Source organism: Harpia harpyja, chromosome 8, assembly GCF_026419915.1.
Source record: "Harpia harpyja isolate bHarHar1 chromosome 8, bHarHar1 primary haplotype, whole genome shotgun sequence".
NCBI classification, from domain to species: Eukaryota; Metazoa; Chordata; class Aves; order Accipitriformes; family Accipitridae; genus Harpia; species Harpia harpyja.
Window position 1 is genome coordinate 7,664,078 of NC_068947.1, and position 22,971 is coordinate 7,687,048.

Genomic DNA, 22,971 nt, shown 5'->3' on the forward strand with positions numbered 1-22,971 from the left:
ATGAAGATAAAAATAGGATAGTATTGCATATGTACCTGGTTGTTCAGTCTTTTTATTGCTTGAATGTTCCTTTCCTAAAGAATCCATTATATATATGAATATTGACTACTTCCTGACAGTTGTGTAAGTTATAAAGTGTACAATTATTTGTCTTTGTTGTGAGTGACAAGACCTTGGTCACAGAATGCGGCTAAAACATGGAAGAGAAAAGAGAGCTTAATATTTTCCAACACCTTTTCAAAATAGTCTGCTAGAATGAAGAACTATTTCTCACAGCTTTTCTTCTAGCTCTTCAAGTCATTTTGTGGTAATGAAAGCATTATAAAAGAGACAGAGACAGAGTCTTCCTAGGAACTAAGACAACCAGGAAAATCAAGTATGTTAGCTTCATTGTTTTTCAGTCTTTGAAAGCAATCACAAGAAAAAAGAGATTGTGCATGCAGAATTACTGAAAGAGAAAAGCAGATGCAAATAAGTATAGAATTAAACAATGAAGTCTTGAAATCTAACATTTTAGGGAAATGGCCTGACGACCTGAACAAAATTTATGCCATTTCTTAGGGGAAATTATTTTAAAAGTCAAATTATCCATAGTCATAGTGGACTGTGCATGACATAAAAAGTACACTAAAATGCTTTCTCAAATATTGTTGAATAAAATATGAAACTATAATAGTAACATGCTTCCAAAGTGCATACACAGAATTTTAATATCTCAAATCTGATTGCCATCAAAGTGGTTTAACACTGCTGGCAGCTTTTTGGAAAATGTCTCCCTAACAGTGTATATACATTTATAGCATACGTTTTGTCTGTCTTTCCCAAGTGCTTGGAAGAGTTAATAAATACATGTATTTTACACTACAGCAAAGTTAGAGGGCAAAATTAAATTGCTAATCAAAGAGATCTCAGTAAAGAGGGAAAAGAGATGAACACAGAACAGGTAACATGACAGCTTTAAAATACAGAAGTTCCTAAATATAAATTTGTGCTGAAATGTGGAGAGAGGTGTCTAAAAAACTAGGTTCAGCTAACTGCCCTGTTTACTGTTCGTTTGATGCTACAAGTCATTGACAACAGCCAGCCTATGTGACCATCTGGAACATCAGCTAAGCTGTAAAATGCAATGACTGGAGGGTGAATGCAAAATGAGATCACAGCTTCAGTATTAGGACCAGGTGAAGTAATGCACTCTGTGTTACTGGGAAACAGTACCGAGTAGTCCAGAAGACTTATGCTGCTACTGAGAAGCCGAGGCAGGAAAAAAGGATAGTCTACCATGAGTAAGAATTTCACAGCAAGGCTAATGTTTGGGCTTTTTTGTAAAAGTACGATGAAAAACTGAGTCCAAGATTCTCAGCCTATCTCACTATTTCTGAATTTCTCCCTTCAGTTTTTAGAGTCAGTGAGGAAAAAACAAGTAACTAGCAGCAAGCACAGATTTTCCACAAGTATAAATGTTGCTCATAAAATGACCTAGCAATCATATTCCAGCAAGTCTCCTAAGAAGAATATTTGGTTCCAACATGTTTTCAAAGTATTCTTTCTTCATTATAGGGAACAGTGGTAAAGCAGTAACACCTGCATCTAATCCACACTTCATCTACTGTTAAGTGTAGGGAAAAAGAAGTACAGAGTCTTTCCATAAAAATGATTCTTAACATGATTCCACTGTCCCTGACTTGTGAGTGAGACCAGGTGCAAAAAAAAGCATGCATCCCCCAGTCTTATGGCCTCCCAACAGGAGAAATTAGGCTGCAGAATCCTCAGAGCAAAAAGAATTACATCATGAAAATATTTAAGACATAAAAGAATAAGTAGTGGAAAGTATAATTCGTAAAGATCGCTTTGCTGCTTTAATATTTCTGTCAAGTGATTGTTCTATCAGTTTTACTATTTACATGAATTAGATTGTTTTGGACAGTTCCTCACTGCTTCCATGAAAAAAATATATATAAACTCATGACAACAGTTGCCACTTGTATATATCCTCTGTAAAATGTACATATAGAAAATGATATGACGTCCAGATCAATTCTTACATCTTTTTCCTCTAAATCCTTCTTTCTATATCATCCAGAAATATTGCTGAGGCATAGTAAGCTTCAAGGAGAGAAAACAAAAACAGTTTCTTGCTGGGAACAGCAAGGTCTGCAACATCCTTTACAAAATAAAGGTGTGGCAAGTACATCTTCAGGAAAATCACAGTATATGGCGAATTTTTGAATGAAATAGAAAACAAGTCACCCTCATTTCATTTTTCTAACTCAGGTCTTTAATTTGAGATAGATACCATTTCTTCAAGGAAAATGGTATTGTTTATTCGAAAATCTATATTAATGTGAAATGGATGCTCACACATACGTTTGTGTGGGATACTAGCAAGGAAAATTATTTTCTTTGGTAAATAATTTAAGATATGAATAATTTATCTGTGTGTTTTGAAATTAGAAAGTATATCTGAGAAGGAATCTATAGAAATAATTATTCAGAAAAATATTTAAATATTCTGTGTAAATATAGAAATCTACCTATTTCCTATACTTCAGCAATAAATAACTCATAACGATTAAAATATGCTAACTTCGTGGTAATCCGAGCTTTACTGTAATGCTAGATAAATTGGATAAATCCATTGCTATAATATACAAGTCATAAGTAAATTTTGGTAAAATTACAACACTAAAGGCAATTCAATCCTTTCCTATCCTACCTCAGAGCAGATGTGACCAGCAATGTAGTCTAAAATTTAATTCAAAAAAATACCAAATAGTTTAATTCTTTCCAGATAGTTCAGGTTTATAGTTTATAGTTTCTATTGTCACATTTGAAATTATCAGGAACAACATAGGAAAATACAGAAAATAGTAATTTGCAACAGAAAAACTATCTTAGAAAAAAAAAACCAGTTTAAAAGACTGGCAAGTCTGAAGAGAAAGATAAGCATATCTAGAACCAAATCACTATGAAGTCTACTTCCTATTTTGTTTTCTGTTAATTCAGTAAAAAGTAAAAGCAGTTATAAATGCTTAACTCATTTATTTTGGGAATTTCTTACCCCTTCCATTTCTCCTTAACTCATCCTTCAAACTAGGAAAATTTTCTTTTTAAAAGAAATTTCTTAGAAATTACATATTTTTCCTTCCTGGTACTTCAGGTTTTAAGAAACTGTGACTTGTTGCAGGATAAATTGACAAAATAAGTATTGATAATAGTTTAAATATATTTAAAAGATTACTTTTCAAGTGTATTCATTTGCACTTATTACAAAAACATACAATTTCTCATTAAAAAAAAAAACTTTTAAGAAGCTTTTCAATTTAAATTTAATTAAGAATTTTAACAATTGATGCTTTTCTCCCTAGTATTTCATAAAGTTTTTTATAGTGGTGGTGCTCATCTTGACAATCCTAAAATACAACTATATCAATATGGATTTAATCTTTTAATTCAAAGCCTTTCCTTGGAATACATCAAGACTGGATTACTATATGGGCTCATTCACCCCTTTTATATCATACTTGTAGCACCTATTATGAGGTCAGGTTGCATCCCTCTTCTTTCTTTTACACATAATCATCACTTTGACATCACACATGACATTGGTGTTTTGATGGTAAGACTTTATTTATGAAAGAAAACATATGTCAAAAGTCCAAGAAAACCATTGCAGGGATGAGGAAAAAATAACCGTAAAAAAATGAACAATCACACTTCAGAGGAACTTTACCGGATGCGTCTCTGATTATTACTTACTTACTCATTTATTTTAAGTAAAACAAACAAACTTCATTGACACGGGCTAATTCTTGTTTCCACAAGGAGCCAGATTCAACACATCAACTGGTGAGCTGCACTCATCAAAACACCGAATTTCATACACACTTTAGATTTCAGGGACCATAAAAGGTCACACCTTGTAAAAAATTCAGAGTAGAACTCAAGAAATTACATACCTCGTGGCTGTTTAAGCAGAAGATGGAAAACAGATTCCTTGTTGGTGGATTTGGATAGGACAGATGTGCTGAGATGACAACTGGACGGCTCCTGATCTAAAAAAAATATTTTAAAAAATCACTTAGGGAAATTCATTTAGACATCAAAATTGATTTAACAATATCCCTAATAAAACAGCTTCATGGACAAAGGTTTTAAAAAATACATTCTCAATGGGAGCGCATGGGCTTTTTTTCCCCCCGTTGCTTAAGGTTTCTCTCAGTATTTTCTTCACTGTGATAAATAAAATTATAGATACAATATGGAGATCTTCTTAAATAGAATAAAAATAAAATAACACACCATCGAGTAAACCCAAAGTTTAAAATGTTTTCAGTTAAATAACATCTAGAGATTACAAAAGAAACTGTTTTCTAGATAAAAAAAATCAAATGCCCAAGAAAGCCCACGGTGATACGAAACATGTAAGAGAAAGCTTGAGAGAAACAGGTTCGGGACCAGCAGTACAGCAACAGCTGCAGACAAGAATTGCTTTCTTGATGACAAGTTACTGGATCAACTAACAGATTACTTCATAGAGACAGAGGATTTAGGCATTATTTTGATTGTTTTCACTGATTACTGTCAACGGTGTGGATAAATGAAAAATGAGATAGGAACAACTGGTTTGAAGTCTGATTTTATAAACAGGTTTTGGAGCTGTTCAAGCAGCCAAAGGTGTCTTGCTAAAAGAATTGACACTTGCAGGAAATGCCATGTAGGAAATATATCTAGCAGTTAAATTCAAGAATCTGAGCCCAATAGATAGACTATATCTGAATAATATGTCATATTAAAGGGTAGCAACACCGAATGATGAACTGCTGACAGGAAGATATGATACACGGAATGCATCAAACAGTCAGGGGAAGACTGTCATTTGGGGTTACGGAACAAAGTTAAAATAGCTTTAAGGAACAGAACAATGAGCGAAGATGTTCAGGAAGGCAAACAAAAGCTCCCCTGGAAATATCAAACTTCTTGCTTCTTGTGAGAACAAAAACAGCCTCAAAATTAGTTTACCTCGAGAACAAAGTTTCAGGTGTTGGAAACCAGCTTAGAGGTTTAAAACAGAATTTGCAATCTATAGGGAAATACTTAAAGAATTGAAAGGCCATTTCTAAATATGAAAAGATGGCTGCAAAAGAAAAGCCTACACACCCATTTTAATACATCAATAAAGGAACTATCTTTCCATCTTTCTTGACCTGAGATACTGCAATGACAGAAACGAGCTTAGTGTGAAAGCTTTCCCTATAATGCTAATTATTCTGAAGGAATTCTTTTCTATTTTTTTGTCTGTGATGCAAACAAGCTGAATGCTGTAAATTTCCCCTACTAGAAGAGTTTTCCAAAGTGTAAAATATCTGTTATTTATTTTTTTCTTTACATCTGTCTACATAGTCAGCTAAAAAGTAATTTTCACAGAACTAGCTAACTAAACTCTGGAAATCTTTTTTTTTTTCTCTGAAAAATAATTTCACTGTATAAAATTAAAAGCACTAGGTTATGCTTCATGATGTTTCAAAAATGCATTTATCAGTTCAGAAGTGCATTTATATATTGCACATTATTTTTCTAATTGGTAGCTAACATCACAGTTTGAATTACGCCAAAATCAGCACAAAGTGATGTTAGCACTTTTATTCTAAACTGATTATCCACATTCAAAACTGATTTGCAAAATAATAAATTTTTTCACATTTCTCTTACTTCATTCTAACACTGATTTAAATATGTGAAATATTACTTATGTCCAGTGTATTTTGCCTGAAAGAAAAATAACTGTTAGTAGCAGACTTACCTTTGAGTATTTAGTTCAGTTACATAATAAAGTCAGAGCAAGCAGCTTGAAAACATTTTGCAATACACATTTTGAAAGTGGCAATCCTCATTTGGAAATCTTTGTATGGAAAAAGACATGGCCAAGCTACTGTGCATGCAACCTTATCTTGGAAATAAGGTAGGATTTAATAATCAAGAATATGAGACAGCTATTTTAATATGACTGTGCACACACTCTTACCCAAAGGAATCTTATACACTGCCACAGACATCAGTTTTCATAATGTAGATAACACTGGATTCCAGAGAGGAACCTATTTACCTCCCTTATCTGATTCCTAATTACCACTGTAGCTTTAATCTTGTATTTGATCATGGCCCTTCAAAGTCTGAAGTGAATAGCCTCTAAAAAACTGTTGCACTTTTTTATTGAAGCTTCAAAATACATTTGGACCATTGAAAACATGACATTAAACTATCCATGTCTTTGTCGGTGACATGGACAGTGGGGTCGAGTGCACCCTCAGCAAGTTTGCTGACAACGCCAAGCTGTGTGGTGCGGTCAACATGCCAGAGGGAAGGGATGCCATCCAGAGGGACCTGGACAGGCTTGAGAGGTGGGCCTGTGCCAGCCTCATGAAGCTCAACAAGGCCAAGTGCAAGGTCCTGCACGTGGGTCGGGGCAATCCCAAACACAGATACAGGCCGGGCGATGAGTGGATTGAGAGCAGCCCTGCGGAGAAGGACTTGGGGGAACTGGTGGGTGAAAAACTGAACATGACCCAGCAATGTGCGCTTGCAGCCCAGAAAGCCGACCGTATCCTGGGCTGCATCAAAAGAAGCGTGACCAGCAGGTCGAGGGAGGTGATTCTCCCCCACTACTCCACTCTTGTGAGACTCCACCTGCAGTACTGCCTTCAGCTCTGGGGCCCCCAACATCAGAAGGACATGGACCTGTTGGAGCGAGTCCAGAGGAGGACCACAAAGATGATCAGAGGGCTGGAGCACCTCTCCTATGAAGACAGGCTGAGAGAGTTGGGGTTGTTCAGCCTGGAGAAGAGAAGGCTCCAGGGAGACCACATAGCAGCCTTCCAATAACTAAAGGGGGCCTACAGGAAAGATGGGGAGGGAGTCTTTAACAGGGAGTTTAGTGATAGGGTGAGGGGTAATGGCTTTAAACTGAAAGAGGGTAGATTTAGATTAGATGTAAGGAAGAAGTTCTTTACTGGGAGGGTGGTGAGGCACTGGAACAGGTTCCCCAGAGAGGCTGTGGATGCCCCATCCCTGGCAGTGTTCAAGGCCAGGTTGGATGGGGCTTGGAGCAACCTGGTCTAGTGGAAGGTGTCCCTGCCCATGGCAGGGGGGGTTGGAACTAGATGATCTTTAAGGTCCCTTCCAACAGAAACCATTCTATCATTCATTCTAACCAAAATAAATCATTACAGGTATTAACAAACCACTAACACTTAGGGACAATTCTTATACAGGTGAACTCTGTGGGGTCTGGTTTACACTGGAGATTTCAGTGGTATCAATTATTTATATCAGTTTAGTTGCTTCCACAAAGTCTTAGTAGAAATATTATATAGTGGTATTTACAGAAGAGCAGTAACATTCAACTTGAAACAGCTGAACTAGTACAAATGGTTGCTAAACCATCTGTAACAAGAGTTTGCATACTCTGTAGCTCTGATCATTGGCTCATATTGGGGAAAATTACCTGCTGTCAAATAAATATTGCTCCCATGAATATTCTTAATGTAGCTATGAATGCTTATGTGAATAACAGCTGCAGATTTAAGCCACGGATATGTATCTAAATCCTGGGAAGAAAACTTATTGCTATTAAATTCAGTAAGAAAACACCAAGTTTTAGGAGGTCCAAGATTTTACCCCTTCATCACAAATTATCAGATGGCAGGTAGTTTTACTTGCTCTATATTTATCTAAAATAAAAGACTGTACTACAGTATCAGTCAAAATTCACAGAAAGAAACCTTTCTGAGAAATAATGCTCTTGGGTTTGACAAAGCTTCAGAAATGCAAATGACAGCTTCAGAAATGGTCCAGATATGACAATTTCCAATTAATTTCTATTTTAATTCCTGAACCATGCAATTCTAAACATAATTTCACATCTATCTAGGGCAGAAACTGCCTATGAAATATTACTTGAAAACAAGATACAGATAAGTTCTGTAATCTTCTTTAAGGCATTAAGTAAACCTATAAATGTTGATCTTTATTGCTTGTACACTTTAATTGAGATGCCCTATTTTCATTGTTGTCACTTCTAATTCTCTTAAGAAGCAGCACATGGTCTGAAACACAATTTGCAAAGATCAAGATCAATCAAACATTTCATTCTGCCTTCAGACTTGCTAGTTTCTGTTGATTTCCCCATTCTGCCCTCTCTCTGGCCTCCAATAATGCCAGCAATGAGTATGATGAGTCCAGCGCAAGATTAAATAAAGGAAGGCATTCCAATAATTTGCTTTAATGCTAAAATATCAGGTAAGACGTTTAAAATGGGAGTAGCTTGGGCTTTATATTACTAAACCTACAGTTTTAAGTGTCTGTTCTCAGAGATGGATTCAAAAACTTCTGTGGATTTGAGCTACCTGCTGACAGGGTCATTTCTACTCTTTGGATTAACTTTTTTCAGGAAAAAAACAGGTTTTAAGAATGACTAGGCTGTCACTCTTTAAGGAATAAATTAAGACTACTTTCTATTTCAGACTAAAATGTTTGTGTTTAACTAATTCACATGGAAGGTTACTATTGTTATGTCTGAAGTAATATCACTGTCATTCCTAATTTGCTTGTATTTTCCCAAGTGTATTCTTTTACTGGTATGAGAGATCTTAGGACAAAAATAGGCTCTTCATATCAAAACACGTTAAAATAAAGTGTAGATTATCACAACATGGGTAAGAGATCCCGTCTTCTCCATAACTTAGGACTGTAAATGGTCTTGAAATAATGTATAGTTTTGGACATCTCATTAACAAACTGATACAACCAAAATAAACAGGGGAAAAAAAAGGGGGAGAAATTTGTGGAAGAGCAAGTTCCAAACTACCAAAGTTCAGTTCTTGGTAGGGAAGGAAGTGTACTAGAAGTACTGTATTCATACTAGGATAACTTTCTCACCAGACTGATTAGCCTTGCAGGATAGCAAATTCATTCTTAATGTTGAAAAAAAACCAAGTTAATTAGCTTATACTGTATACTGGGCTAACATATCTGCATTGCTATGGTATATAAAATATCGAAGTTAATATATTAAAATACTATTTGCTTTCTTTCCAGGTAAACTCTGTCTCGAGAACATGAAAGTTCAACTAAATATTTAGGCCATTATGGAAATTATTTCCCAGGGTATGTAATGGCCAGAAATATTAAGCTGAAATTATGCATCCATGACTTTGCTCATAAGACTATATTTCTCTTCCTCTTGAAAGAAGGAAACAGGAATTACAGTAAAAATTCCTACAGAGAGCAAATCATAGCATGCACAACCATGTCTAAAGACAGCTTAAATGCATAACTCAACTATCTTATTGTGATTAAAAATAAGCAAACATTACTTACAGGTCACCAGCAGCAACTGAACTAGAAAATTAACATTATGTATTAAGCTGATTAACAAATTTGAGACAGCTTTTAAAGACAAGTATGGTTTCACTTCCATAAAGATCACAGTACAAAATTTATTTTTTCAAAGAAAACTTTTCATAATTCCACAGATCACAGAAACATTAGATCATCATCATGTCAGGTCTACTGATGTGTAAAGAAAAATGAAGACTGAAAACTTCTCATGCATAAAAACCAACATCAGTCTTTTACTGTCTAAGCCAGTTACCTCTGCACTGTCTCTATTACTGAAAATCTCCCTGGGACAAGTTAATGCTCTATAGTTAGAGAGATGACTATGTTTTTACTAAAATACTTAAGCAATGCAGGTTCTGCTAGTTTCTCAGAACATCATAGTTCACTAGGTTTTAGTACCAATATTTAAGCTCTAGAAATAATTTCTGATGAAATTGCATTGTGGATAAGTTTGATTGTTCTCTTCCATTTTTTGTGAATAGCGTGTTAGATTAGCTTTTTTACAAATAATAGTAGTATTAGAGTACTAAACTATGCTATCCAGCACTAGATTTGTGCTCAACAAGCCAAGAAGTTTGTTTCTCATAACTGCTCTTGTACAAATCAGAATACCAGCTTGCACTTTACACTAGAATACAGCATGCTGCACTCCATGAGGTGTAATGGGAACCTTCATACCACACATGTAATACACACCTACACATCAAGAGATTATATAATCGGTTACCTCCTGGTCAAATAGGGTGGGTTGCACAGCTAGTAATTCACAGTGCTTCTATAAGTGTCTGAGCTAAGATAAGCACAAAGGGTAGATGGAACGAGAGGGCAAAATACAAAGGCTTAACCTTTTAGAAGGAAAATTGCTTTACTAACAATGTAAAAGTTTACTGTATCTTCAAGCTGCTCCATGGATGATGAGTTGATGAACAAAAGCAATTCAAAAAAGAGTTACACCAATAATTTATCAAAGTACATCTGGACTGAAGCCCTACCATCCATCATGTCAGGCGCTTCCCCTAATTTACATTGCACTCTCTGTCATCATCCATGTCGTTAATAAAGGTCTTGAATAATACAGGCCCCAGTGCTGACCCCTGGGGTACTACACTCATTACCAGCCAGCAGTTGACTGTCAAGATGTTGATCATTATCATTTGAGACCAATAATTCAGCCAAGTTTTCAACCCACTCAGCAGTCTATTCATCAAGCCTAGAATTCCTTAGCTTCCAAAGAATGCTACAGGAAACACTGACAAAAGTCTTACTAAATCATGGTATATTACATCCACTGCTCCTCCCTCATTTGCATAATCACTCATTTACATATAGAAGGCAATCATGTTAGTCAATCATGATTTGCACTTAACAGACCCATTTGACTACTCCTGATTACCTTCTTGACCTTCATGTGCTTGGAAATGGACTGCAAGAGGATATGCAATTCATGGGCTACGCAGACCGCAAAAGGATGTCTCCCATGATTCTACCAGGGGCTAAGGTGAGGCTGATCAACCTACCACTCCTTCAGTCTTCCTTCTATCATTTTTCAAAGAAGGAAATAACGTAGCCTTTTCACAGTCAACAGAAACATCTCCTGATCAGCATGAATTTTCATAGAGAACCACAGCCTCACAATCACATTGGCCAACTTTTTTATCATTCTGTGAATTTCATCTGGACTTGTGGATCTGAATGTATCCAGCTGCCCTAAGAAGTCCACAGCCTGTTGCTCCCCTATGAGCTGCCCATCTCCCCTTCAAACCAAATCAGTACCTGCTGCTTTGGAAACAAGTTTTGCTTGCAAAGACTAAGGCAAAGAAAAGCATTGAGCACTTCAGCCTTTTCTGCACTGTCTGTAACTAGTTGATTCTCCCCCATCCATCAATGGACCTGTCTGCCTTTTCCCTAAGCTTCTTTATGCAACTAGTGTACCTTTAGAACCCCTTCTTGTGAGCCTATACTTTCCCTGTTAAGTCTTCACGCCTGATGGGATTTGGCCTTCTTGGGTTTTTTGCTAAGTATGCTCATGGTACTTTTACATTTGCCTTTTGTTACCTCTTCTTCCTTCCACCTCATCTAGGTGTAGTGGAGGGAATATATTATTGCCACTGTCTATTGCCACTGTAACAGCCCACGGGGCTTTCTACTAAGTCAACAGTACAAAGCATCAGGGACTTGTCACACCTTGTTTGGACTTGAGCTATTTTAGCTGTAACAGCACATAGCTGGAAGTGCCAACTGTTGCCTTATTTGTTTTTCAGCTTCAGCTTAGTGATATATAGTTTTGTGGTATTATCCTAAAGAAATCATACAATATATGGTAAAGACCTAGCAAAATGAAGGGGTCATTGTGGAACTAAACCTGGGGATCAATAAGAAAGCAAGTGTCACAACAGACCTTTTTGGAAACATATAAAAATAATACCAATCAGCTCCAAGACTGAGAAGGAAAAACCTGGCATTTTATCAACATTTCCCTCCCAGTGAAGAACCTAGGATGTTGATGACTCTCTGGTAATTTACTGTGAAGTAATACAAGGTAGATATGAGAAGATTTGTATATATCAGCAGTAATTAGTATTAATTGGATAATTTGGACTAAAAGTATTAGTGGCCAGGGCCCTGAGTTGAGCGATGTATGCTAATTTATCTGTCCAGCCAATAACCATCCTTCTTTGAAATTCTCTCTAACCTCTTCTCCACACACAAGGCTGTAGCTGCCTGTGTTCAAGATCTGCTCTGATACAGCGCAGCTGTATAATCTGGTAACAGACTTCTCTGAAAAGAGCTAGGTTGTGAGCGAGTAGCTTCTGGGGCCTCCACCCACTGGCTTGAGTTGCATTTAAACTCAGGCTGCTGCTGTCGGTCCTTGCCCAAGCTACGTCCTAGGTATGCTGTCTCTGGCCATACCTCTTGCCAGGCCTAGCCTACTTGATTTCCTGGCTTGATCACAGACTTGCCTTCTCACTGTGGACTTGGCTGTCAGTCACTAGACTGTTGGCTGAAATTGGTTACTGCCACCAGACCTGCTATGTTCTTCTTGGTTTGATGCTGTGGGATTGCAATCGCTGTTTGAATGCAATCGCCTCTGCCAGTCTTGCTGTCACCTTTGGCGCCTGTCTTACTTTGTTTTGTGGAGCAGCCTGTTCTTGCTGCTCCCTGACAGCTACTATCATTGTAGTTGGACTGATAATATCTCATCATTTATATTTTGATTAGACCTAAGGCTTTGATTAGACTGTTAATAAATTCTTAGTGCCACATATAAGAGGTGTTTCTTTAGCCCATATATGTTGCACCGGATCCAGAGCAGCATATGCTTCCTTTTTGTATGTTAGTTCACCAAGAGGGTCCCTGCACTGCTAATCAGGTCTTCTGCTGAAATTCTCGGTCCTCCTAAGTAATCAGACAATTCACTCCTAAGCTGTTAATAAATTTTCTGCAAAACTGATGCAGCTCTGAGTACCTTTCCGTACTTTAGTGTACAGAGACTTGAATAAGCATGAATAATCATCTTATGGTCACAGAAGCCTAAGCTATACAAGTGACCAAATTTGTCCTCTCTATCCTTTCTAAACAGCCTGCACCCATCCACAACCATGCTCCAGCTGTGCACACTGTCACTGACTGTCTTCGCGACTGTGATCACGTTGCAGCCTTGCAACTGGCCTGGAATTGCTGTTCTTCCCGTTTTTCCTTTTTGCTGCCCGAGCTCTATGCAAATGCATGCACAGATATTTGAGGAAAGAATGCCCACAGAACATTCTAGTCTCCTTCAATCTGCTCAATGTTTCCTTGGCTGTACAGGGAGTATAGATCCATGTATTTGCTGTATGAATGAACAGTAAGGTATAGTAACTGCAAGGTCAGATAAGCCTTGGAAATCTTTTCTGCAGCATCTCAGATTTGAGCTCCAGGAAAGCAGAAAACTTCCTGAGACGATACACTGTTATGGAAATTGGCAGGTTTTGTCCCATGGAGGAAGAAAAATTCAACCACTAACACTCATTGTTTCGTGTTTAAATAGTGCTGGTTCTAAACAAAAAAACTGAGATGCTCAGCCCAGACTCTTCTCCCTCAATGGAACTTTTTTTTCCCTTCCTGTCTTCCAGAACTCTGAACCTCCTCTTTAGAGCAACAGCTGCAGATGGAAATGGAGACTTCCCCACTGCTGGGACTCTGTGTCTTCTTGATGCTTCTGTCTTCTTTTGGTCACACCAAACTTCTCAGCCTTGAAGGGTTTGGGCTCTTGTATCTGCAGAGTTCCTGCAAAGATCCTGTCAGTCTCTTGGTTCATTAACCTTGACGCAATAAAGTTCCTGCATCTGGCACCGCAGGAAGTCTACCAGAACACACATCTAACTGGTGAGGTCATTGCCTTTCATAGCACAGTGCCAGGGAGAAACCTTGAGAACTCCCGACTGCCTCAGACCAGGGTTATAGCATCCACCCTCAGGACTTCCATTTAGATTACAGAAGTAATGATGGCACCATCCAGGGCCTGAGAGCGGCTCCTGTGGTGTGTTGTCAACATTTATGCATCCTTTCCTACTATGAGCAGCACTTCTGAGCCTTCTGTATGTGCACTGAATGCCAACTGCTGCATCAACTGCCCTGTTACTGTCTGCAAACCCAGTCTGCAATGCTCCTTGTCACTTAAGGGTGCCTAGATGTCAGATAAATAGGACGCTGGACACGCTCTGCTCCCCTTTCTGCCAGGTCCCCTACTCAGCAGGCAAATTCTGGCTGTGATTTACTTAGCCTGTAAACAGTGGATCCACTGCATGCTGCTTCTTCCTTTACTGTTGTCCAGAAGAGTACATCAACAGAAACTCAGAAGTGGTCTGATCGTTTACAAATGGACTCTATTTTGTGACAGTGGTGAATGAAAATATTTTAGCAGTTAAACATGGGAAACAGCACTCAAGTCTGCCAAAAAAACTTGGTCAGCAAAAGTATAGAGCATTCAGTCATGAGACCAAAATGCTCTTGACCAGGCACCATTTAGGTAAAAGAATCTCCAAAATCCTCTGTATATTAACTGTATATGTAGCCAAAGCTGTATTTCTGTATTTCTAATTCACATCTCAGAAGGTGTAATTAAATAGCATGAGTTCAGTACAACAAATAAACATGAATCTACATTTTTTAAGTCACATTTCTTCACTTACTTTATGTGCCACAAACCCCAAATCACAGCATGAGTGTGTAAACCTGGCTTAAAACTTACTTTTGCAGAGGTTTGATTTTGCTATTCTGTTTCCCCATCCATGGGGTGTGTTTTGGGGCCACTGGAAGGTTTATCTTCAGTTTTTGTTATACGTAGATGGCAGGAAATGCTTTGGCACCTGTTTTTTGATGCTACATGTTATGTTGGACTAGGTGGAGATTCAGAGAACATTCTAAAGCTCTCTGCTTTACTCAGAGTGAAATTTGCTCTTTCACTGAGTAAATTTCATTCATCAAGGAGAATCTGGGACTTCACATGAGTTCTACAGCATTTGTGAAATCTCGGTATGGACAGTGACTTGACGATCTTTGGTAATTCTGGATCTTATTTTTTAAGGTATGTTTGAAAATATTGCTGAAACATACTTGCTTGGAAGGTCAATCAGAAAAAACCTCAAATATTTTGCCATTACTAACTCCTTTAGCTATCTAGAATCTGACAAAATGATATAAAATATTTTGGAAAATAACTGAAGAACAAAACCAAAATAAAACATTAGTTATTTGGCTTAGACATACAGCTCCCAAAACACACCCCAGGAGTCTCCTATTGCCTAAATGCTACAGTGCAGTCCACAGCCAACAACCAGCTGCATGTATACATGAGGCTGTATGAGCTAAGAGGTCTACTGTGAACAGTTGTTAAAGGTTTGTGTTATTTCTTAGCTCCCACAGCACAGTCTAAAGAGCTTTTCAAGGCAGACGTGAATGATACACAATATCTCTGTTGCCAGGGAATGGCATGAGGTAAATGTAATTGCATCCCACTCACACTTTTAGTGCAACCCAAGGAGCTTAAGTTCCTCTCCCCACCCCAAAAAAATCCAAACCCCTGTACCTGTCAGCATGACATCTGCGACCACGTTTTCAGGAGTTGGATTTTTGAAGGATATGATGACAAAAGAATGCTGGCCAATGCATGCACTGATGCTGGTTGGTTCCATCAGCTGAGGAGGAAGACCAGTACCGAAAAGGTAAAATATCCACTCTTTAAGCTGTAAATGAAACATGTATCATTATTTATTATCAGCTCTGTACATTTTAAGGCATTTTGCCTTCTTCTTTCTTCTAGTGTTCTATGTCTTTTTTCTGTTGTAAAAGTGAACTGCTGTTGAACACTTTTTTTCTCTTTTTCTTTCTCCTTCTCTCAAGCTGTTATGTTACTCTAAGTATTGCTATCTGGAAATTAGTAGTTCCAGTTTGGGAGATGTTCACATCTCCTCTGCATTTAACTTCTGTGCTACTCTGAGCATAGAGTATTTAACTTCCATGTAGCTACTCAGAGCTTCCAGCGTAGTGAATGTAAAGATGTAGGCGGTTGCAAGAGGGCAATTCAAAGCATGTATATTAGAACCTGAAAGCAGATGAAGTGAGAAGTTCTCTTCAGAAGATGAAGGAAGAAGGAAAATAATTCTTTGATGGGACAGCACTAGAATGACACAAAAAGCTAAAATTGTTACTCCAAAGATAATAAAGAACATTAACCACTCTGCACAGAAGAGTTGAGAATATTGGAAAGAACTAGTAGGTACAGAGTATCACCACAGCAGAAAAAAAGGAAAATATAATTAAATTGATGTGTTAATTTTGATCATTTTTTTCAGCATGACAGTAAAGAGTTGCCTGCCCCACATTTACTCTTTTAAGGTTATAAAGAGTGATGTTGATAATGCCACTTATTATGGAACCTTTAAAGGTGAATGAGCAGCAAAGGTGAATAGTAAATATAAAGATACTACCATTATTTTAAGGAAAATGTTTAATTTGTACATTCATGTTGCTGCCTTTATACAGACTAAAATCTAAGGCTTATTATAAACTGCTTAAAGTGACCCTTTGATCTGTTTTGTTCATTATCACTCAAAAAGGTATGCATCACAAAGAGAATAGAAAACAATAAATAAAATCAAAACACTATTTTCATTATCTGAAATATTGCATTTACTTCTGCATAGCCTGTCTGAAAAAAATAAGGAAAACCTGTAATAGACAGGGTTCAAAAATCTAACAACAAATCTGAAAATACCTACAGTAAAAAGTGACTAATATACTGAGATTTCTCAGCATAAACAGGGATAAATAAAATGGTGCATCATAAGTCTTCAGAAAATAGCTTTGGACAGCAAAATTGCATGCCTTTATTATCATTTTACAGAGAAACATTCAATCCAACAAGAAAAAAGACATTTTAATCTTACTGAAGGAAATTTTTTGGTAAAAGTCATCCAAGGCTACAGGATTTTAATTTAAAAAAAAAAAAAAAAAGAAAAAAAAAGATGGAAGAACTGTTTATATACTGATGTAGGGACTACCCAATACTAAAAGTCAGAATATAGAGGTAGAGCCTGTGTTTTGTTTAGGATTTAGACAGTGATTTATAACACCTGGTTTGCAGGAACTTCTGCATTACTCAGACTAATAAGAATTAAAAACTACCTCCCTTTAAAATTACATTTTGTTTTGTTATTGTTGACTTAAACATGACCTATAGCCCGTTCATGGTTACAGCTTCATGAGCAGGAAGCTTGCACCGCTCGCTGTTCAGATTCTGACGGCAAGGCGAATGCTGCTGCTATACAGTCTTTGAAGCAACACAGGACTAACTTTTTGGTGAAGCCCCTTTGCTGGTCGTAGTCAACAAGAAACTGCCCAACAATTGCCAAGCCAGTATGCCATAGCATTTGTGTTCCTGACTCATGTGCTTCCTTACCACATCGGCCTCAAGAAGTTAAATGTAAACAAAAGGCTGAGCACGCTTTGCAGGCTTATTTTGAAGGACTAGAACGCAGGCATGAGCACTCCAGAAGACCATGTTTTCAGAAAGCTGGATGTGTCAAAGCTATTAGCGGTCTACACCGGCTTGTTATTGATACTTGGTGCTTACTTACACAGTAACAATAATTTTTTTTTTAAAAAAACTCTTAATACAGAGGTTATGAGGCAATATTAGTCTAACTGCTTTCCATGCCCACTGTAAATTTGTGTCAGCCACCTTGTTCATAGCAAGTAATTTTACATTCAGGTACAGTGCAGTGGTGGGAGGAGTGCATATGTTCATATTTTGTGCAGGTGAGCTGTAAAGATCAAGTTTGAGCTTCATTGCTGAGGGCTCAGGCTCACGGTCTACAAACATTAAAGACTGTCGCTTCCACTGATTTTTTGTGGTTAACGAGCAGAGCCATTTTGAACGCCATTGCTTCAAGTGCTGAGCGCCTTTAAAACAACACGCTGAAACTTTGTCAAACTGAGCAGCTAAAGAAGGAGCCAAACAAAATTAGCGGTCAGTCTGGAAAATAAAACAAGACAAACAAAAAATTATACAGATTATAGGACAGGCCTGCCTTGCCTGACCTGCAGTTACTGTTCCTCACTGACCCGCTTTGTGATGGAGCTCAAGATCATGTATGCTCAGTGCAAGAAATCAAGAGGAAAAAAAGACTAAAAACCCCAGAATCCTAAGGCAAATAATACAAGATAGGATCTAATATTTGGCTCAGTTTCTCTTTAATATTACTTACTACTGTTAAATGCTCTGCATTACACCTGGATGCTAGCAATGTGGTAAAAGAATAGGATAATACAGATAGGTTAGAACTCTGGGTGTGGGTTAGGTTCAAGCTGACCTTTCAGTTGTGCTGTCCCAACAAACTTAATTTCAGATTTTCACAATGATTAAACTCAGATGCAATTTGTGAAGAGCTTCAAACCAGAAACAAATGAAGCAGGTAATAGCACAGAGCAGTTTCTCTCAGTTCAGCAAAGAAGCACAATCAGAAATAGTTAAGGCTTATCCTGTAAGAACTGTCATTAACTGATTTTAGATTAGTCAGCTATTCAGCTATCAGATGGCTTAAGTGTCCATTCAGATATATTTAATCACAGAAATGAAGGGAGGAAAATCAATGTCAGGGTGGGGGGGTTACATTAAAAGTTGTTTGAGGCATCCTCCACTGATGAGAAATGGTCTTCAAGTTTTCATTAAAAAGGGCAATTACATGTGCGCAAATATTCACTGTCGGCTATCAGTATAACAATTAGTAAACTAAAATAGTCTGGGATTAATTTAGTAAGGACTGTAGCCATGAAAATGAACAAAAACTAACAAAATTCAAAAGATTCAGGCATAAAAAGAGCACAAAGGTTATGCCAATATACTGCAACGGTTAAAGGGGTCTGGACAAAGCAGATAGAAGGATGGGATACTGACTGAAGTTCACTGCAGATAAAAACTTGGAGATTTGCCATTACTTGAAAGGAGATGCACTGGATGAGAAGATTCAGGTGGCAGGGCTCAATTTGATCCTGAAAGGTTTAAATGAATCATTCTATTGTTTTATTGCTTCTGTATTTGGTGAAGAATTTCTTTTTTCTTTTTTAAATATAGATAAGATTTCTGTGTACCATTAGGATCCGGACAAGATAAGGACATTCTGTCCTCTTGCACTGGCCTTGGATATATACTGTTCATAAGAGAATTGCTGTCTCCTTGTTTTTATCCTTAATAAATATTTAAGAAGAGAGATCCTGAAAATAAACGCTGTGTTAACACCACCTACAAATAACCTGTCTGTTCCACATACTTTATCAGGAAAAAAAATTGCCACATCACTTCCTTCACTATTTGTTTTCTTCATATAAAAGAATATTTGCTTTTGCAGTATTACTTAAAACACTACTGAAAACTCCTGGTAGCACTGGAGTAATTCACAGGTCAGCAGTCTATTAGGGTATCTGAAAGTCCAAAAAGAATACAGAGAGGAAATTGCACAGAAAGCAAACGCTTCATTCAACCACAGCTCATGTGATTAAATATTGTCATTTACATCATATTATCAGTTTTTCTTTTTGTTTCCAGTTGTAATTTTTAATCAGCTAGTAGGTCATGTTGATGACTCATGTTTCTTTATTTACTTGTTTAAAAATCAGGAAAATTCACAGAAAAAAATGTCAACAATTCTAAGATGCTCAAAGTAAAAACCATTTTCAAATAAACTGAAAGGAAGAAGTCACTTTTTCAAGTGCATGACCTTCCAAAATTCAGATCAGATAAAAAATGAAACAATTTAATTTTGTTTGGGGTTGGGAAAAACATCAAGAAATTTAATTTCAGAGGTCACAATGCTAAGAAGTGCTGGTCTTCTGGTGTTAAAAACAGCAGAACTAATTACCAAGAAAGCTAAAATTATTCATTACTTATTCTAGCTCCTAGGCCATTACGCCACGTTTTAATACTGTAAATAGAATAATTTCTGTGTAAAACTAAGGTTAAAACAAATTATAACTTTTGAACATCTTTGCATTTGCTTTTTCATTATGCATCCAGCCATTAAATTTCAACTTGACCTACAGACTGAAACCCTTACTTACATGCCTATTAAAAACATTATCTAATCTGAATTCCAAGTATTGTGGGCAGCAAACATAGTATCATACCTGTGAACATCTGAAGGTTATTGATGCCTTGTGATTGCCTCTTCCAAGGGCAGATGGACAGAATTGCACAGGTACTTCAGTGGTGGAATGAGGAGCGACAATCAGCTGTAGAAATACAAGAAAGAAGCAAAGGAAAGAGAGGGGGTGAAAAAAATCAATTTTTTGAGTCTGTTTCTGTTTTGTGCTTTGTATCTACAGGGTTGATGTTTACATGATTAATGTGTTCAACCAGATGCATTCTGTCCTCTCAGCACGCATAGGCTGCTAAGGCAGCAAGTGTATTGCAGTAAACAATCTTCGTGGTAGTCGCTGCACGTTCATTCCCCAGAAACTACAGAGCTGGTGTTACAGATCGCTCCAAGGACATGGACAGCAGATCTCACAAGTACCATTCAAACATGACTTTGGTGTCTGATCGTACCGATGACACTAAAAGGTTATCACATTGACCTCCAAAAACACGAACTGGCTTATAAGGGAAATACATGGTAGGTTTTAATAAACCAGTGCTTCATCTCTCTTCTGCTTACCTTTATCTAAACTAACATTGTAAATGATGTTGCTAGGTTTCTCTTCATCTGAAGTATACTACTCGAGTCTCAATAGCACAGGGAAAAGCAAAGTAGCTGACTACAATGGGGTCATAAATGTTTTTAAGAACTAGATAAGCAGTGAAAGAACAGAATTATGAATAATAAAAATGCCAATGCATTGAGAGAATGATCAGCTAGAATCACTGAATACACAATTACCGTGTCTATTTTTTTAATTAAAAAAAAAGTACTAACCTTTTAATATCATACTTGTTTAAATAATGTTTGCATGTAAGAAGATAGAAAAAGAAAATTGATTGGAATTATGGACACTTGTGCTGTATTTTATAAAATGAATATAATTTACAACTAATAAAGGTCAAAACAACAGCCTACAACAGCTGGCACCGACAAGCCCTCTTATAAAGGAAATGTCAGCCCTGGAAGAATGAGCCGCTAACAGGCAGTGAACAGGAGTTATTAAAACATTCATTTTTTGTTTACATTTAATGGTTGCAAGATGCCTGACTGCACCAACAAGCCCTGCAACCTCTTCCCACCCCCGGGGTTTGACTGCTTGGGCTCTGATGCAGTGCTTGGCTTGGGGCTGAGGAAGGCTTGAGCTTACGGCACAGCGAGGCAGGGACCACCACCAGTAACCCTGTCCCACCACATCCAGGGACAGCGAGCAGAGCCCTGACGGGGACAGGGACGGGGGCCCACTGCGGCACCAGGACCGCTGGCCATGGCCACAGCGCTGAGGCCAGACTGGAGGCCCCAGAGGGTGAAGTAGGGACAGAGGTGTCCGCTCCCAGCCCAGGGCAGAGGCCCCTGATGAGGCTTAAGTTGCTTTTCCTCGCTGCCCCACGGCTTTCCCTGCCATCTCGGAGCTGGATCCTGGTCCTGCCAGTCATCTTCTGGGTGTGTCTATAGGGTACCGGCACAATTACGGACTGGGATGCTGGTGTACCTTCAACAACGGGTATTCCTACTGATGGTGGTGGAAGCTAGATAGAGCAGAAGAGAGGACAGAGCTCGGATGTGGTCAACTAATGCACAAAACTTGAAATGTTATTTTCCTCTTTTGGGGGGCAAGTTTTAAAATAATTGAGCAGAATATTGCCGTAACAGTTTACTGGACTGAAGACATTAACTGTCTTGCCTATTGGGGGAGTGGTATTGTATTTTTTTTCACACTTTAGAAATTTAATTTTACAGTTTCCTGCGCACAACAAAAAACATTTCTGGAAGGGTAAGTAGGTGGGTCTCACGCACAGAGCACGTGGCTGGCGGCTGCGGGCCCGCTCCCTCTCAGCTCTTACAGCACCTGCACCTCCTGTACGGGGAGCACAGCACCGCTGGATGCCCCATGCTTCACAAGCTCGGACGTCCCGTAGGTGAGTGATAACTTGAAAGCATATTTGCCACCAGCAGTCAACTGCCACCCTCCCCCTCTTGTCACCTCTGTAAGGTTTCTGTATTACCCAGAATAACAGATCTGGGGAGAGACACCTCCCACAAACCACCTCCATTCCCACCTGCCCCACTGCCCAGAGTTCATTTAGCTGTTCATCATCTAAAGGAGCCTGAGCAACTCATTTCTCAGGGAATTCCTGGGCATGCTTATTATCCAGAGACCTTTCTTTGAGACTTTTTACTTTCATTTGCAGTCTAGTTCCTACCTACTTTGTCCAAACCAGCCAGCCCCATTTATCAAATGCAGACTTACAAAATGGAGAAAGAACCTTAATGATTACCCCTTCCCAAATACTTTTGAAAGAAAAGAAAAAGCAAGGTAAATACAGGTTGTCACAGCATAAGAATACATGATGAAATTAAAAATACAATTTTAAAATTTTTAGTAATTTCACTAAGCAATCTACATTATTTGGAATAATAACTCTCCCATAAAGATGAAAACAGACTGGAATTCCATTTTCAATAAGCATTACTTGACATATTATCATTACACAGAAAATGCACTGCCACAATGAATCTAAATAATCAACACGGAGTTATGATAATCCAGCACACTGCCTGCTCTGAAAGCAGAAAAGATTTTTATTTTTTATGTTATAGATCTGTTTTAAAAAAAATCATTTTATATCACACAGTATGACGTTCTACTGTATCCAGAAAGTAATTTTCTTTGAAATAAAGAGCTGGGTAAAAAAAAAGAACTTACTTTCTACTGAAAACCAAAGAATAAATTGCTTTAAAAACTAGAATTGAGAAATAACACTAACAACATGTTTAAAGAATGTTATACTTTGCCACAATCATTCAATAAAATATGTTAAAGTTAACCCATGCCCTGCCTTTCATTTTGTTTAAATAAACAAGTGTCTACCAAGACACTCATGTGAAAGGACACTGGTAC

The 22,971-nt window shown here is 37.8% G+C and overlaps 1 protein-coding gene across 1 annotated transcript in view; it reads right to left on the minus strand.

Annotated features, from left to right (window-relative positions):
- Window positions 1-22,971, minus strand: part of CFAP47 (cilia and flagella associated protein 47) — a 364,054-nt gene that overhangs the window by 68,510 nt on the left and 272,573 nt on the right. The window contains 3 exon segments of the mRNA XM_052795043.1: window positions 3,957-4,052; window positions 15,464-15,620; window positions 20,059-20,163. Coding sequence (XP_052651003.1) covers window positions 3,957-4,052; window positions 15,464-15,620; window positions 20,059-20,163 — 358 coding nt within the window.